Source organism: Gopherus evgoodei, chromosome 11, assembly GCF_007399415.2.
Source record: "Gopherus evgoodei ecotype Sinaloan lineage chromosome 11, rGopEvg1_v1.p, whole genome shotgun sequence".
NCBI classification, from domain to species: domain Eukaryota; kingdom Metazoa; phylum Chordata; order Testudines; family Testudinidae; genus Gopherus; species Gopherus evgoodei.
Genome location: NC_044332.1, coordinates 62,436,372 through 62,454,369, shown reverse-complemented (window position 1 = coordinate 62,454,369; position 17,998 = coordinate 62,436,372). Strand labels below are relative to the sequence as shown.

General features: G+C 42.5%; 1 protein-coding gene across 3 annotated transcripts in view; it reads right to left on the bottom strand.

The window, feature by feature from the left end:
• ZRANB3 (zinc finger RANBP2-type containing 3) overlaps positions 1–17,998 on the bottom strand; it is a 117,691-nt gene that overhangs the window by 56,422 nt on the left and 43,271 nt on the right. For 2 of the 3 annotated variants that reach the window (XM_030579986.1, XM_030579985.1), the window contains exons 4-6: positions 15,825–16,003; positions 12,105–12,336; positions 5,393–5,478 (exon numbers count right to left, since the gene is read on the bottom strand). In XM_030579986.1, the coding sequence (XP_030435846.1) occupies positions 5,393–5,478; positions 12,105–12,336; positions 15,825–16,003 (497 nt within the window). Of the gene's footprint in view, positions 1–5,392; positions 5,479–12,104; positions 12,952–15,824; positions 16,004–17,998 lie in introns of those variants that run through there. The other variant, XM_030579987.1, reaches the window with a different exon arrangement.

Genomic DNA, 17,998 nt, shown 5'->3' with positions numbered 1-17,998 from the left:
ATCTAGAGAAATTGATCTGAGAGAGAGAGCGAGAGAGCGAGCACACGCTGGACTGGAACTCAGGATACCTACGTTCAATTCCCAGCTCAGCTACAGATACCCCGTGTGAGCCTGGCACAGTGGAAAAACACTGAGGTGCTTTTGAAAATTTACATTTTGTGTCTCTGTTCCTCATCTGTAAATTAGGGTAATACTTCCTCATTTCCCAGTAGTGTTGTGAGAATACATTACATTAGTGGTTATGAGGTGATCAGTGATGAGGGACATAAATAGTTGGATAGCACAGGACTAGGGGACTTTCTTCACTCCCTTGAATAGATAATTTACTCCTGAGGGAATTCTGTGCCACTGCACATCGCAGAATTTATGTCCCCACAGATTTCTTTGCTTCCCCACAAAAATGACTTTCTGATGGGCAAGCAAAAGGAAGCCACAAGAGGGGTCATGCGACCCTCCCCAGCAGTATGTTTTGGGTGCCCAGGGCAGCCAACAGAGAGGTAAATCACTGTGTGGCAGGTGCCGGGATTGGGGAAAGCCCAGCTAGTGGCTCCTAATCTGCATCGGGCTCAGCTGTTAGCCCTGGCTGGGTTGGGGAGGACGGGACTTCCTCCCTGAGTTTCCTGCCCCCATTGCTCCTCAGCTACAGGGGGAGAGATCACTAGAGGGAGCTGCTCCCCCATTTGCCCAACCCTCGTGCATCCAGACCCCCTCAGACCTAGACTCTCCCATCAAGCCTCATCCCTTCCTTGTACCAAGAAGCCCCCTGGTGAGTCTCACTCCCCCTGCACCTGGACCATCCTGATGAGCCATGTGCATCCAGATCCCCACCATACCGAGCCCCAATCAGCTACACCTCGATCCCCACCCCACTGAGTCCCACTGCCCCAGCATCTGGACCCCCCCCACCCAGACACCCTTCCTGCTGAACCCCAACTACCTTCACCTGGACCCCCTGCAGAGTCCCATTACGGTTGCACTCAGAACCCCCAAGCCCCTTTGCATCCAGATCTCCCCTGCACCCAGATTCCCCACTGAGCTGCCTGTACCCAGATTGCCCCATACAGAACCCTCTCAACCCACATCTGGCTTCCCCCACACTAAGCCCTTCCACAGTTTGATCCTGCCTTGCTGAGCCTGCCTGCCCACACCTAGTGCATCTGGCACAGAGGGGCATGTTTCTGGGACAGGCCTGGTCCTTGCGCGGTGTCAGGGTTGGGTGCAGTCACAACGCTGAGTCCGTGTTCTGGGGGAAGCTGCACGGTGATCTCCCACCTCTGTGTAGTCAGTGGTCTGTGCTCCCCAATGCCATGCTGGAGCTGCCACGTGTATTTGACAAATAAAATTTGCATATTTTTGCATAATTTAAAAATATTATGTGCATAATTTTATTTTTTTGGTGCAGAATTTTTAATTGTTTGGCGCAGCATACCCTCAGGAATAATAGTTGTTTATAAAGCACTCTGAAGTAGTATGATTACTATTAGAGCTGCCCAAGGCTCAGGAATTACATGTGAAGTATGCCCTCTATTCTTTGTTCCCAGATGTATACATCTGCATTAGCCATATTAAAACACATATTGTATGCATGCACCCAGTTTACCAACTGACTTAGATCACTCTGAATCAGTGACCTCTCCTCATCATTATTTACCACCCTCCCAATTTCTAGGTCATTTGCAAACTTTAACAGTGATCATTTCATGTCTTCTTCAGGTCATTAATAAAAAATTTGAATAGCATAGGGCCAAGAATCGATCCCTGCGGGACCTCACTGGAAACAGACCCACTCAATGACTATTTCCTGTTTACAGCTATATTTTGAGACTTATTAGTTAGCCAATTTTTAATCCATTGAATGTGTATCATGTAATTTTATATTATTCTAGTTTTCTAATCAAAATGTCATGTAGTACCAAGTCAAATGCTTTACATAAGTCTAGGTATGTTACATCAATACTATTACCTTTGTCAACCAAACTTGCAATTTCTTCAAAAAAAGATATCAAGTTAATTTGATAGAATCTATTTTCCATAAATCCATGTTGATTTGCATTAATTACATTAATCTTTAGCTCTTTATTAACTGAGTTCTGTGTCTGCAGCTCCAGTATCTTGCCCGGGATTGATATCAGGCTGACAGGCCTATAATTACCCATGTCAACCAGTTTACCCTTTTTAAAAATTGGCACACCATTAGCTTTCTTCCAGGCTTCTGGACATTTCCCAGTGCTTCAAGACTAATTGAAAATCAACATTAATGATCCAGTCACCTCTTCACTCATCTCTTTTAAAACTCTTGAATGCAAGTTATCTCAGCATGGTGATTTAAAAATGTCTGACTTTAGTAGCTTCTGTTTAACATCTTCCAGAGACACCAGTGGAATGGAAAGAGTGTTATTACCATATGATGAAACTGTACATCTGTTTTTTCACCAAATACAGAATAGAAATACTTGTTGAACACTTCTCCCTATTCTGCATTATTATTGATAATTCTCCCATTTCTATCTAGTAATTTAGACATTGCTTCTCAGATGAGGATATCATACTTCACTTGGAGATCTTGTTGGTTTGCTGCTCTCATCTCGAGAAAAGTAGTAGAATAACTCTTTCTTGCTAAGAAATCCAGTTTTTCTTTGGGGTCAACTTAATTCTACTCCGCTGCAATCTCTTTTAATGACGAGGGAGGTGGGTCAGAGCAAAAATATTCAAAGCCTTGCAATGGTACATGGTATCATTTGTCTATATCTTTGACTGTCAGGGCTAGCAACACTGGTGTAAGACACAAGACTTTCACTGGCTGTCAGAGGGTGTCATTAATCAGCAAGGCTATTCTTCCTGGAGCTGTTGCCTGAAACATGTCTTGTGAGTATTTTCCTTTACCAGTTCAGCTTGTGTACCCAGACTAGCAGCCATTCTCCTACGTAAGTTCTGATAGAATTCAAAAACTTCTGGTGGCTGGAGAAGATGAACCTCAGACCACTGAGTCATCTGGAGAAGATGAGCACAGAATTGCTGGAAGTGATGCTAATTTCTTGAGGCAAAGGTTGATTCTCTGGCAAAGACTCCTCCAACAGAGGTGGTTTGAGAGGAGAGGCATTGTCCAGTACCTGTATCACAGGCCATTCTGGGAGTTGGTCCACACAATAAGGGAATCTTCCCTTCTACTGGGTAGAAATTTAGATCTATGTGAGCAAGGGGCACCCAACAGTGCCCAGGATAGCCACTGCAAGACAGCATAAGGCACAGAAGGCCAATACATACCTTTCCAAGATGGTGTGTCCTTGCTCTAAGAGCAACTGTGCTCTCGGTGCTGATCTTTTCCCTCTATTGGGTGTGTGGAGGATATAAAGGGCTGCTTTCACCACAGTGATAATAGAGATGAGTTGGAGGACTCTGAATCAGAGTGGGTGGAACCCTCTGAATAGTCAGTGGGCCTCAGTGGTGCCTGACCTGGTGGGGCTACTGGATGACCTCATTTGTCCATAGTCCAAAAGGGGAGAGGGCATTGTCAGTACTGGAGGGGGAACTGTAGTTGGTATAGCAAAGGCATCCCAAGAAGTAGAAGACCTTAAAGAGGGATCCAGTACTGAGAAGATGTCCACTATTGGGGCGAAAGAACAAGATGGAATTGGTCCCGATTCTGAGGGATAGTTTAGTACTGAGGTTGCTAACACTGAAGTTGAAGATTTAGATGGTACTAAGAACAATACTGGCCCAGCAGCCATCTTTGTCAATACCAAAGTTGTCAGTGATAGTAGTCTCTGTCCTGGAGTTAGAAATACATTTATGTTCTGTTTTAATGGAGAAGAGGGTACTGACAAACAGAGCAAATCTGTTGCTGCCACACAGGCATAAGAGACTGTCAGTACAGAAAGCAGCAGAGCCACTGTGATATCCGTAAGTATCAAAGTCAACAGCTGTACCACTGACGGTTCTGGAGTCAATGGTATGGTACCGGGATCCTCTCATCTCAGTACCGGGGAAACACAAGTTGACGGTCCAGCTCTACCCCAGGTATCTGAGTCTTGCAGATATTGTGAGCCTGTTTTTGTCAAAAATGAGGAATGAATGTCTTCTATTTTGGATGGCTCTAATTCATTTTATGGATCCTTTTATGAGGGATCTTGGGAGATGATGGATTGACTCTTCCCCTTCTCAGGGAAGAATCAGAGTTCAGAGACTATTGGCAACTACCAAAGAGGTAGAGAATGCCGGAGGAAGGCTGGCCCAATGATCCAAAGAGGGTCCTGGTGCCAAGACGCCTCGTAGCATGTTCAATCACATGCTGTTTCAGGTAAAGATCCCTAGAAATCTGTGTTCTCTTTTTAAAAGAATGACAGATATTACAGAAAAATGTCAAATATTGCTTACGAGTGCTTAACTAAAGGAAATGGTGGGGGACAGTGTTGAGGGTGCCACAAAACAGGCAGTGCTTGAAACCCAGGGAATGCTGCATAACCTATGGTGCTGAGAATCATAAAACTATAAAACTAACTAAACTAACAATTACACTAAACTACAGGCACTAGATGCTATTATTTACAGTATTGAAATCTCAGCAACAAACTGTGACACAGAGAGAAAACCGTAAGGGGAAAACCTCTCAAAGGGAGGACTAAGGTCATTGACAATAAGAAGAAAACGAGGGAGGACTGGGGTGGCCTTGCACTTATATAGCCTTGGGAGGGACCACTAGGAGGCACAGGACACATGTGCAACCCCAAAGAGTACTGCTGTGGGAAAATAGTCTCCATCTCCAGTACAGTAGGCACGAACATGCCAAGTAGAATACACATCTACAACCACTTGAAAAAGAATATAGTTGACTTTTTTCCTGCCTATTTGCATTTTTAATTCTTCTAACACACTGGCTAATAGTTCGACCAAATTGGCATCATCAGGACTTATATTTTATATATAAAAAAATCCAGTAAGTGCTAAAACATCTAATGAGAAAACATTCTAGGGCAGTACAAAGCAATAATTTACAAATAGCAGCAGCAACAGCCTGGTCCCTATGGCTTTCACAGAACAATGCAGTCCTCCCTCTTGCCTCCACAGCGCCCCTTAGTAGTGCTTAATTTGTAATGAAAGAGATGCCAGGGATCAAGCAATTTTTTTACATTCATAACTCATGCAGCAAGCCCAGAGATGCCGGGGCTATGAATTGCCAAGTGTAGAAGTGCCAGGCTCAGCCCTGGCATAAATAAAGCACTGTCCATTAGCCTCCCTTGCCTATAGGCTCTAGGCTGTTTCTGAACGTATAGCTGCAGTATGGCAACCAAACGATTACAGCATGTTTTATTTTTAATTATTTTCTTATTAGGATTTCTCATTTATCACAAGATAAAAAAACAAGACGTTAACAGAAAAATAAAAAGACAAGTACCTGACATGAGCATTGCAGTATTTTTTTGCATATTCACTCCAGGTTCCAAATCTTCTTGGAAAAAGTGCCTCAATCTGCATGAAAAGCTGTAAATAAAGATACCAATATAAATAATAAAATGTGAGGGGTCCATACCATATAAATGATCTTTAAATACATTTTTCTCTATACCCTTAGCTCCACCAAAACTATTTAAAAATAATCTTCATGTAATAAATCATTTGTCTGTCTTCTATTTTCTACAGGCTACACTACATAAATACAAAACTTGAAACACATAAATAACATTACATAGGAGATTTCATGACCTCTTCAGATTAGATACATTATGCATATTGTTTTTCTTTTTTGCCTGAGCAGGAATTTCTTTATTTAGACTTGGAATTTCATGCACATCATCCCAGAGAAGTGGAACAATGAAACAACTTTCAATCTCTAGAAGGAGATCATGAAGAAAGGGGGTCTGGAGACTATCTAGGATTCTCTGTCAGAAGTATCCACTCACAAAAACTGTGTTACTTTTGAGGCTCTCCACGTACACAGGAAGTACCCTCTGAGACATTGCAGGTACGACTACAGTTCCAGCTGAGCGTACAATTCCCAACTCGAAGAAACATACTCAAATGTCTCTGAATGAGCTAGCTCTCTAAAAATAGAGCATAGCCGTGTCAGCATGAGTGGCATACGAGGATAGCCACCTGAAACAATAGGTCAGCGAGCACCTCCCACAACCTCGGCTGCCAAGGCTACACTCTATTTTTAGTACATTAGCATGACCTTAGCTAGCATGAGTATGTTTCCTTGAACTGGGAATCACTTGCAGCTCGAAGTATAGAAATTCCCTGAGTTTAAAGGGCATAAGACAAAATTGATGCACAGCCCCTTGGCAATCCCATTGACTCTGCTGCCCGCTCAAATCCTCTCAGATCACTTGTACTATTTCAGTGTTCCCAAGTCCACATATGATCTGTCCTGATCCCCAATCAGGAATTAAGCACCTCTCAGTGTCTTTTCCATTCCCAAAAGGCTTATTTCAAGACAGCAGGTGGAAGAGATGCTACTGTTTTGGGCCAGATTTTACAGTTTCTGGGCCAGGAGCATTTTGCTCTTATTTACCTGTTGCACATCAACAATGCTATGTATTTCTGCCACACCTTCAGAGGATTTCACAGCAAAATATTTTACTCCTGGGGAAATTATGCACCACTGTGGTGCAGCAGAAAAATCCCCTCTCCCTCCCCCAGGAGATTCTCTTTGCTTCCTTGCAGAAAATAATGTATTTGGGGAAGCAAAGAGAAGCTGCAGCGGTACTCAGTTACCCCTCCCCAGCAGCTCAGATGCATCTGTTCAGACAGCTGGGAGAGAGGAGTCTGGGGATACTCCAGCCATTCAGGGATGTTAGTCCCAGCTGGGTGTGGGGGGGGAGGGGGAAGGAGGAGGACGGAGACAGAGTTCCCCCTTCCCTTTCCCCACACTGAGCAGCCGGGACTGGGTCAGATCAAACCCCAGAAACTTCTTTTGGCTGCAGAAAGCTCTGCACCGCCAGAGATGGGTGGTGGCTTTGTGAGGCAGTGTCTGGGTGTGGGGAGGCTCAGTATGAGAGTTTAGGTGTAGGGGGATCCGGATGCACAGCGGTTGGGCAGACGGGGGAGCAGCACCCTGTACTGTTACCCCTCCCCTCACCCGTGCACCCGGAGCCTCCGACTGAGCCCCATCCCCCTGCATCAGGAGTCCCCATACCCAGAACCCCCTCATTGGGCCCCCGAACCCCTACCCTGCCGAGCCTCATCCCCTGCACCAGGAGCCTCCCAGACCTCCACTTCACCAAGCCCCACTCCCTCAGCCCCCTCCCACTGAGCCCTAACTATCTTCACCTGGACACCCCTGCAGAGTCCCATTTCCCCGGCACCCAAACCCCACATCTAGCCCCTGTACATCTAGACTCCCCCCTGCACCCAGACCCACCCACCAAACTGCCTGCACCCAGACTGCACCAGACAGAACCTTGGTACTCGAGGGAATTCTGCACCAAAACACACACAAAAAATTTAAATTTTGCAAATTTCTGCATATTTAATATGTCAAAATAATACAAAAACATAACGACAATATAACCACACCATTTAAAATTATTTTGGTAATATACTTCAAAATATTTGTCAGCAAATAATTGAAAATTATGTGATTATATAGTGTTATTTTGACAGAAAATGCAGAATTTTGCAGAATTTTTAAATATTATGAGAAGAATTAATTTTTTAGGGCAGAATTTTTCATTTTTTTGCACAGAATTCCCTCGGGAATATTATATAATGTAGTTTTTACAACAATGATAAACGGTTACTCACTGTCTCGTAACTGTTCTTCGAGATGTGTTGTTCATGTCCATTCCAAGAAGGTGTGTTCGCACAGCGTGCATGCCAGCTGGAAGTTTTTTCCCTAGCAGCATCTGCAGGGTCGGCCTGGCGCCCCGGAGTAGCACCTTCCTGGCGCCCAATATAGAGCCCCGCCGACCCCTCAACCCCTCAGTTCCTTCTTGCCGGCTAATCCGATGGCGGGGTAGGAGGCTGGGTACTGGAATGGACATGAACAACACATCTCGAAGAACAACAGTTACGAGAAACTGAGTAACCGTTTTTTCTTCTTCGAGTGATTGTTCATGTCTATTCCAAGCAGGTGACTCACAAGCCACAGTTCAGGAGCTGGAGTTGGAGTTATGTAAAGATTGAAGCACGGCCCGCCCAAAGGCCGCATCATCTCTGGCCTGTTGTGTAAATGCATAGTGCGTCGTAAATGCATGTACTGAGGACCACGTAGGTGCACTGCAAATCTCTTGAGCAGGAACTTGCGCCAGGAACGCCCCGAAAAGGACTGTGCCCTTGTGGGGCGGGCAGTAATCGGTGGGGCAGGCACCTTCACCAGGCCATAACACTCCCTAACACAAGATGTGATCCATGACAAGATACGCTAAGAGGAAACAGGGAGACCTTTCGTTCTGTCCGCCACGGCCAAAAAAAGTTAGACGGACTTTCGAAACGGTTTAGTTCTCTCTATGTAGAAAGCTAAGGCCCTACTACATCTAGTGAATGCAGCCTGCGCTCCTATCGGAGGAGTGTGGCTTGGGGCAGAAACCTGGGAAGAAAATGTCCTGGGTCATGAGGAACTGGGAAACAACCTTAGACAGGAAAGCAGGGTGAGGTCTAAGTTGGACTTTGTCTTTATGGAAAGCTGTGTAAGGGGGCTCAGACACTAAGGCCCTGAGCTCCGAAACTCTTCGGGCCGAGGTAAGTGCTACGAGGAACACCACCTTGAATGAAAGGTACAGCAGAGAGCAGGTGGCCAATGGTTCAAATGTGGGTCACATCAGTCTAGATGTACTAGACTGAGGTCCCAGGCTGGGACTGGCTGACGAGTGTGCAGGAAGAGCCTGTCCAAACCCTTAAGGAAACGACTCACTATAGGGTTTGTAAAAATTGAGAACCCATCTGAGCCCGGGTGGAAGGTGGAGATGGCAGCTAAATGGACCCTTATTGATGACAAGGACATACGCTGATGTTTTAGGTGCAGGAGGTAGTCCAGTATGAACGGTATGGGGGCAAGGAGAGGCAACTGATGGCATTGCTCTGCCCAGATGGAGAATTGTTTCCACTTGGCAAGGTACGTTGCTCTGGTGGAGGGCTTTCTACTACTCAGGAGGACTTGCTTGATCTGGTCTGAACGTGACAGCTCCACAGCGCTTAGCCATGGAGCATCCATGCTGTGAGGTGAAGGGACTCTAGATTTGGGTGCCAGAGTCTGCCATGGTCCTGTGTGATGAGGTCCTGGACCAGCGGTAATGTGATTGGAGCTGCTACTGACAATTCCAGGAGCAAGGTGAACCAGTGTTGGCGTGGCCACGCCGGCGCTATCAGTATAACTCGAGCCCAGTCCCTGTGGATCTTGAGGAGCACTTTGTGGACCAGCGGAATAGGGGGAAAGATATAGAGCAGGTGGTCTGCCCAAGAGAGAAGGAATGCATCCCCGATGGACCCTGGGCTGTGACTTCTGAGGGAGCAGAATGCCTGACACTTCCTGTTGCCACGAGTGGTGAACAGGTCTATCTGGGGAAAGCCCCAGAACCAGAAGATTGAGTTCATCACATCTGGTCGAAGGGACCATTCGTGGCCATGGAAGGTCTGGCTGAGGCTGTCCGCAAGTGCGTTCTGAATCCCTGGGGGATATAATGCCTGTAGATGGATTGAGTGTTCCACACAGAAGTCCCACAGGGCGAGGGCTTCCTGGATTGGACAGGAGTCGACAAACCCTGGGCGAGGGCAAGAAACAAGCAGTCAGTCCCAATCCGCTTGAGCGCGTGGCCGATCCTTGAGGTCCCTCACTGGCCTCTTCTTTTTTACTGGCACCAGAGATGGTGAGCGGTGCCGTACTGAGGTCGACCCGTGGCAGTGCTGTTGAGATTCTGAGTCTTTAGCCGGGCCCGTTTCACACGTCATTGACTCTGGAGTGCTGTGCACCGAGGAGGAGGTGCTCGGTGCCGGGTTAAAGGGTCCCACATCAGATTGAGGTTTCAACGCCGCTTCCATTAGCAGGAGTTTCAGTCTCTGCTCTCTGTCTTTAAGAGTTCTGGGGCGGAAACCTTTACAGATATGGCACTTCTCCCTCTGGTGAGTCTCACCAAGGCACCGCAAGCAGGAAGAGTGAGGATCACTCTTGGGCATAAACTTGCCACAGGCCTCACAGAGTTTAAACCCTGGAGACCCAGGCATATCCCAGGAGGGGAAAGGGAAAACGACCTAACAACCAACTAACTATAACTATACAGCAAACAACTATTAACAAACTAAGAACTATACACAACTAAAGTCTGACAGACACTGCCAAGGCACTCGCTGCAAGAGCGAGTGAAGTTCCAGTTATCTGTTACCGGAAGTAAGAAGGAACTGAGGGGTGAGGGGTAGGCGAGGCCCTATATTGGGCACCATGAAGGTGCCACTCCTGGGGGCGCCTAGGCCGACCCTATAGACGCTGCTAGGGGAAAAATCTTCTGGCTGGTGTGCACACGGCACGCACACACCAGCTTGGAATAGACATGAACAATCACTCGAAGAAGAATTTACTTACTTGCTTTTTTTCCTCCCAGCCACTGGCATCTCTTCCATTCTCAGGGGCTTGAGTTTTGACCACAATAATACTGGCCAAATAAAGACTTCTTTGGAACTCTCTTTGAAGCCAGATAGTGCTGCTACTTAATGGTCCCAATGTGCAACGTGAACAGTTTCTATTACCAACTTCCTGCCTTCTCCACCCTCACAGTGCAAGTGGGCTGCCTTTGCTGTATGAGCAAGAAGTTGCATGCCCTCCCAATGACCAAATACCCCTTTAAACGTTTCTATGCTAATGTCAACTATCTACCAACTCTCTTTTCTCTGGGTGGATAACAAATGAGCAGTTGCCTTTTCAAACTATATTAACATTCTAAATTTGTTTCAGAAAGGTTAGAAGGGCAGGAAGCACACAACAGGCCCCCCTTTAAAAAAAAGCAGGCTGCCTCTGAGAATCAGTTGTTTTTTTTTCCTTTTCCATTCCAAACCTGAAGTGCCTTGTACATATAATTAGGGCTCTCAAATGATTAAAAAAATTAATTATGATTAATAGCAGTTTTAATAGCACTGTGAAACAATAATAGAATATCATTTATTTAAATATTTTTGGATGTTTTCCAGATTTTTCAAATATTCTGATTTCAATTACAACATAGAACACAAAGTGTACAGTGCTCACTTTATATTAGTATTTTGATTACAAATATTTGTACTGTAAAAAAGATAAAGTCTTTTTCAATTCACCTCATACAAGTACTGTAGTGCAATCTCTTTATCATGCAAGTGCAATTTTAAGGTTTGGTTTTTTTTTTTACATAATTTCACTCAAAAATAAAACAATGTAAAACTTTAGAGCATCCAAGTCTACTCAGTCCTACTTCTTCTTCAGCCAATATTTAAGACAAACAAGTTTGTTTACATTTATGGGACATAATGCTGCCCTAATAGATACTGTTCTGAACCTGTTGGTAATGTTGAAGAAATGGGACTTGAATCCTATACTGTTTACTGCTACCCTAGAACAGAATTCTTGATGGGCAACTGTACTAAACCTTTTGTGTCATGAACTGAGAGATTTCAGGGATTCATAGCGCTTTTTTGCCAGTTTTTATTAGAGCATTCCTAACACTAATTAATGTTCAGTGAAAGTATTAAGTAAAAAATATCATACCTACTTGCTTTTCACACGTTGGGAAGATGATAAATTATTGATAACTTGTTATCTAAATAAAAAGTATTATTTTGCACTGAATTCAAAGTGAACCAACAAGTCTTATCAAATATTGGTATTAGTTAAGCACAAAAATTATATATATGTATGTAATAGATTAGTTTTCCTTGAAAAGCTACTCTCCAGTGTCATCTTTCTGACTGTTGATGAGCTTGAAACAGTAAGTACAAAAATACAAATATGTTTTATAAAATCCCAATATAACTACACAAAATTAAGCAACCTCTTCTGGTTTCTGATACTAATTTTTCATATTGTAATAAGTGCATAAAGTAACAGAATGTTCCAGTGCATGTAACTGTATAGAGCTACATGCCTTATAAAATGATATACTTCATAAATGAACCATCATCCCTTTAAAAAAGAACAATACTTTTAATACCTCTTCGGGTCTTCCCAGAGCAGGAGTTCCAGTAAGAAGAATTGCTCGTGCAGCATTCTGCACAATTGGCAACAAAATCTTGCTGCGGGTTGCATTCCTGGATTTCATATAGTGAGACTCATCAACCACAACTACCTTGAAATTTTGTTTATACAAAATATCTACTAAAGTCTGTGCATCTGTAGTTAGTAGGCCATAACCCAAAATTGTCACCTTGCTGGTCGATATTCTCCTAGAAAAGAAAATCCAGGGTTTGGTTATTAATTTATCATAACAGGGCTAACCCGGAAAGGAAGAAAAGAAAGTGAATAAACTGAAAAAGTGTTACAGAAACAATCTCCAGTAAGAAAGCATGCATGAGGCCAAATACAACTGCTATACCTAATGGTTTAAATGCCACATTCTCCAATATCAACTGGTCAAGCATCTGCAACATTGGCAATCTACACAGAAAAGTTCTGTAAACACTTCACATTTGCAGAACAGATATATTACACATAACATTATACAATGATGCATGACAATGCATCAAGGATGCCAATGACTGAATCACAAGCTCTCAATGTACCGCTGATGAATTCAATACACCCCAAACATGCGGGTAGCTACATACAAACTTGATACTAAGATAACTATTTGACTTGCAACATATGTTAGAGATGCAGGCAGATACTTAAAGTTAATAAAGACGAGATTGGTGAAGCACACACAGAAACTGTATGACCGTTAGTTAACATGGACAAATATAATTGACATCACAGAAAAAATTATACATCTAAGATAAATATAATAAAGTGGTTTCTTGTACTGTTCATACTTACAATCTTACATTGTGCATACTTACAACCTTATGGAGACCAAGAAAAACAGTCAGTGGTGCACATCAAAAGAGGAGATGACAGTTTTGGGAGTTGCCAACGCTGTCATTCCCAATTTCCCAGCTAGGCATAGGTTTCATAACCTTTTATACATCTTTTTCATTCCACCTACATACATCTGGAACCATATCTGATCAAGTCATCCCCCCTATTCATATCTGGTACTGCGGGAGACGGTTTTGATTGTTCATATGTGGTATTCTGATTTGCCATAATTACATTTCTGACAGTTAACCATTGCATCAGTCTATTTCCCAATAATTTTAATATGTCAGTGTGGTTAGCTCTTATTCCAAAAAGTCCCTAAGATGTGTTGTGATAACTGGGCCGTCAAATTTACTCTAATTATGATCTCAACTGTAAAAAGGATGTGAAAGTTCATAAGATGTCACAATAACTTGTGTCACAAATGCTGACGTGAAAAGGTAAAAAAGGGAGACAGAAAGAATGAATTAGTCCAAACAAAAAGGCCTCTAAATATAACGCAAGGACTATGTTAAGAACATTCTTAGCAAACTAGAAAAGTATGGAGCCAGAAATCAATGAACCAAAATTGGTGCATCAGAAACTATGCCTAAATGGTGGACAAAACAATGAGGGGATGGGCTATTCTGTCTTCCGCTCCCGTTGTGGGTCCTTAAAGAAAGAGATTTTGGGGAGAAAAACTGGCTACTGGAGTGAGCTTCACCATCATGGCTGCCACCCCCACCATCTCCTTGGACTCCCTGAATCTTTGTCATCCTGATCCCAAGAGCTGTCCTGACCAGACCAGACCAAAGAAAGGGACCCAGATGATATGACCACCTCTACTGGCTCCAGTTGAACCCCAGGCATCAGCTGGGATGAAACAGGATTGGATTTTAACAACAACAGCGACAAAAGTAGCTTCAGCCCATCTCAATTAACTTCTTCTCTTTTACCCCCAAAGGACAGTTATTACCATCTTTGATACCATCTAAGAGACTGTCAAACAAGGGAGGTTCTCCTTCTAAAAACTCTCTCCAGTTAAATGGAACGGGAACAAGGGATGTTGTTAAAATGAAAGCAAGACTTAATACTTTAAGTTTCAAATGGTCTAACTGTTTTTCTTTTTTAATCTTTAATAAAAGGTTAAGAAGATTTTTAATGATATATTTGCTATGGTATTAAAGTAAGCTGAAGTCTCTATATACCAAATGCCAAAACTTGTTTATCACTGTTTAATGTTGGACAGTGACTGGGTTATATTAACACCACCTAAATTAATACAACAGATGTTACCATCTGTTTGCTTGTGGTTCACCTGGCTACCACAAGATACATTATTAAACTATTACAAAATATATATTATTAATTTTTTTAACCTTAGGCGAAGCACGTATAATTTCATAACCTTTGGTCATGCACATGCTAACTTTCACCACACCTCACTCTAAGCCTTTAACAGTTAAAACCTACAGCTAAGCTTATTTTTAATAAATATATTTTGGCTCTTCTACTTGCTATTACAGCTTCAATAATGTCCTAAAAGCATATTTAAGAAATAGATTACATTTTACTCAAAACTATAGACTCTCCAAGTTCAGGTCAAGGGTCAACAGTCAATAGCATCTTGAACTTTGAGATGTGACTTAGTGCAAAAACTGAAGCTGGGTTTGACCTATTTTGGTCAAGAGTTGGGAAACAGATGAGGCATGGTTTGAGTTGTACATGGGATCTTCAACCTGACCTTCAAGGTAGGCTTGGTTTGAACTTCACCCTCAGAATTGATTCTGTGAGTTATCCCTGAACTAAAGCCTGATAAAAGGCACATGCAGTGATTAGTTATTCCTGTGCTAGCCTCTAGCCAATCCAAAACCTAGGGCTGGTCTAGTGACTTTTAGAGCAGCTATATAAAAGTCTCATAGGAGAAACAGCAGCTCAATCTGCCCCATGTCATTTCATGGCTTGGTACTCTCCCCTGCCTGATAGCAGCGACAGACTCCACAGCCCTTGGCCTGCTCCAGCCCTGTTCCTCTTGCTTTGTTCTGAACGTGCTCTTGAATCTTGACTCTGGTTCCAACCTTTGGCTCTCATTCCTGGCCCAGCTGCCACCATGATTACTACTAGGCCAGACTGCCATCGCTCCAGATAGTAGGCCAGATCCTCCACATCTTGGTTTCTGATAGATACTAAGCACCATCAAGGTATTGCAATGAAACAGAGAGTGCTTCAATGCCTTTGCAAATGAAATAGTTGAACTCAGAGTCCAATGACAGCCTTTGAGACCATTCTTGCTGATCTCAGTTGATTGTCGGTGCCAACTGTCCCTTAACATCGAATGATAATACTTTTTTCCAGCACTTTCAAATATTTCCAGGATATTTTTATGTTGGACTTATCTGGTCATCGCAGGGAAGGGAACAAATGTTTTGAATATTTCCAAGTGGAACCTGGATGTCATATCTGCAGTAGATGTCTCTCTGAGTAGTCAAGTCATTTGCTGGCATTCTTCAGACATCAGAAAGAGCAATTTCCTTGTCCAAGAAAGACATTTTAAAAGTGCATCCAGACATTACTGTAAATCACAATGTTGCTTTTGAGATTAAAAACTGTCTTAAACTGAAAATCTTGGCCTAAATTTTAAAAATCACTCCTCTGAGATAAGGAGCTTGTATTTAATGGGAAACTAAAAGTTAAGAAGTTAAGTTTCTTTCTTTAGGTCACACATGAATTCTGGTAGAGCCTGAGATAAAACCCATGTTGCCTAACTACCAGTCTTGTGCACAAGACCATCATTTGCTTTTATTTCATGTAATTTACAGGCGTTCACTGAACAAATCATGACAGATTTTTGTGGAGAAGAATATGAAACTTCACTCACCCAGTGTCAGTTTTGTTCTGAATGATCCTGATATCATCTGGACAGAGTTCTGGAATCCATTTCTCCATCTCATCAATCCAAGGGTACTTCAGAGATGAAGGGACTACTATTAAGAGAGGCCATTCCTTTTTATAGTAGTAAGAAATAGCAATTGCTTGGATTGTCTTCCCCAGTCCCATCTAAGAAAGACACACAAAAAAGTCAAGTCATTATCTGCATTTGAAAGGTGAGCATAACATGCACATCTTTTATAACGTCCCAAAATAGATGAGTTAAAAAAAATGGAGGGAGAGAAGACCAGTAAAAGGGAGAAATGAGTAGAAGGGGCACGCTAATGTTTTCTGGAAAGAAGCTGCAAAGCATGGTTTTCAATTACATTCAAAATAAATTGGTCAAAAGTTCCTGGGTCCTGATTCAGCGACCATTAAAACTGATAGAAATGCTCCAATTGACTTCATTATGTGCTTGCTCCAAAGCTTATTGAATTTAGTAGGGGAGGGGAAGGCCAAAAATCTTCACCTTCTTGAGCTCCAAAAGGCCCACAGAAAATATATTCAGCCATTGGACAATTCTTTCAGATGTTTAACCTCAATTTATAGTAATCTTTTTTCTACTAAATTATACTTAAATTGTATCTGATTGTTTTACATGGAATGGTATCTGGTCTGTATGCAGATAGAATCAATTAAAAAAAACTGTAAAAATTATAAGACGTAATGTAAAGGAAAAAAGTTTTATGGTCAAACTATATTTAAGAGAAATGGATTTTAAAAAGTTTATAAAATACATTTTCAAATTTGAGAATTTTTTGCATCAAACAAGTAGAAATATGCATCTCTTGCATAAATTTTAGATGAACAATATAACCGTCTGGGCTTTTATTTAGATTCATTTGTCCCATCAATACTCTAGAACTTTACCAAAACATTTAAAAGTGACCATTTAAAAATCTCCTTTGACTAGCTCGCTATGAAAATGTCCTCCCATTTCGTAGATCACAATACATCCTTACTAGATGATGAACTGATTAATGGCTCAGCAAGTAATTCTGTGAAAACAAACAAAATTCAAACTTTGGCACTGGAGTTAATGAGAACTGCATCTTTCTGGAGCAGCTCTGTAAAAAGAGTTTGGGGCAATGCCTCTGGAGTTCACTAAAAACTTCTTATTAATTCTGGAGTAGTGTCAGAAAAGGGAGAATTAAATGTCTTTAATTCAGGGGTAGGCAACCAATGGCACGCATGCCAAAGGCGGCACATGAGCTGATTTTCAGTGGCACTCACACTGCCTGGCTCCTGGCCACTGGTCTGGTGGGGATCTGCATTTTAATTTAGTTTTAAATGAAGCGTCTTAAAATTTTTAATACTTTATTTACTTTACATACAATAGTTTAGTTACATATGATAGACTTATAGAAAGAGACCTTCTAAAAATGTTTAAATGTATTACTGGCACGTGAAACCTTAAATTAGAGTGAATAAATGAAGACTTGGCACGCCACTTCTGAAAGATTGCCAACCCCTGCTTTACTTCAATTTGCTGCCTCTTCTGTCATCCCACAAAGGAAGCAAGCATTTTAGCTCCCCCTACTGGAAGCAAGATCGCAAAGAGCAGACTGCAAACTCCCAGTAGGTATATAAACCCAGCCTCCAAACCTCATAGCCCAGAGTCAAGGAAGCAGACTAGCATATTCAAAATTAAGAAACTGTAAGAAAAAGGGAGGAATACAGGATTGAAGAACAGAAAGATAAAGTTACCACTAAGTAATATCCCTCTCTCAAATGTCCTGTCTTCTCCCACAATAAAAACAGTTCAAAAACAACAAGCTGCAGTACTGTAGTGAAGTGGGCTTACTTGATGAGCCAAGCACAATTGTCCTCCTTTGGTCAAGAGCCATTAAGAGAGGGTGGGGTAAGTAACAGACGGATGGGTCCATCAAATGATGTTTGATGAAGGAGTGAAGAGAGGATCGAGTGCTATATTCCTCATATCATCATCTCAGCTCTAACTTCCGAGAAGGGGGCCCGTATCACTTTTATAATGGCCCCAGTCATCTAGAGAAGGTTTTCTTGCTTGCTAGTATGCCTTACAAATATAGCCCTTAATCCAATGGAAGAAGGTGGTTTTAGTGGCCTACAATTCTTTTTTAGGATCCTAGAAATAAGTTTTTGGGC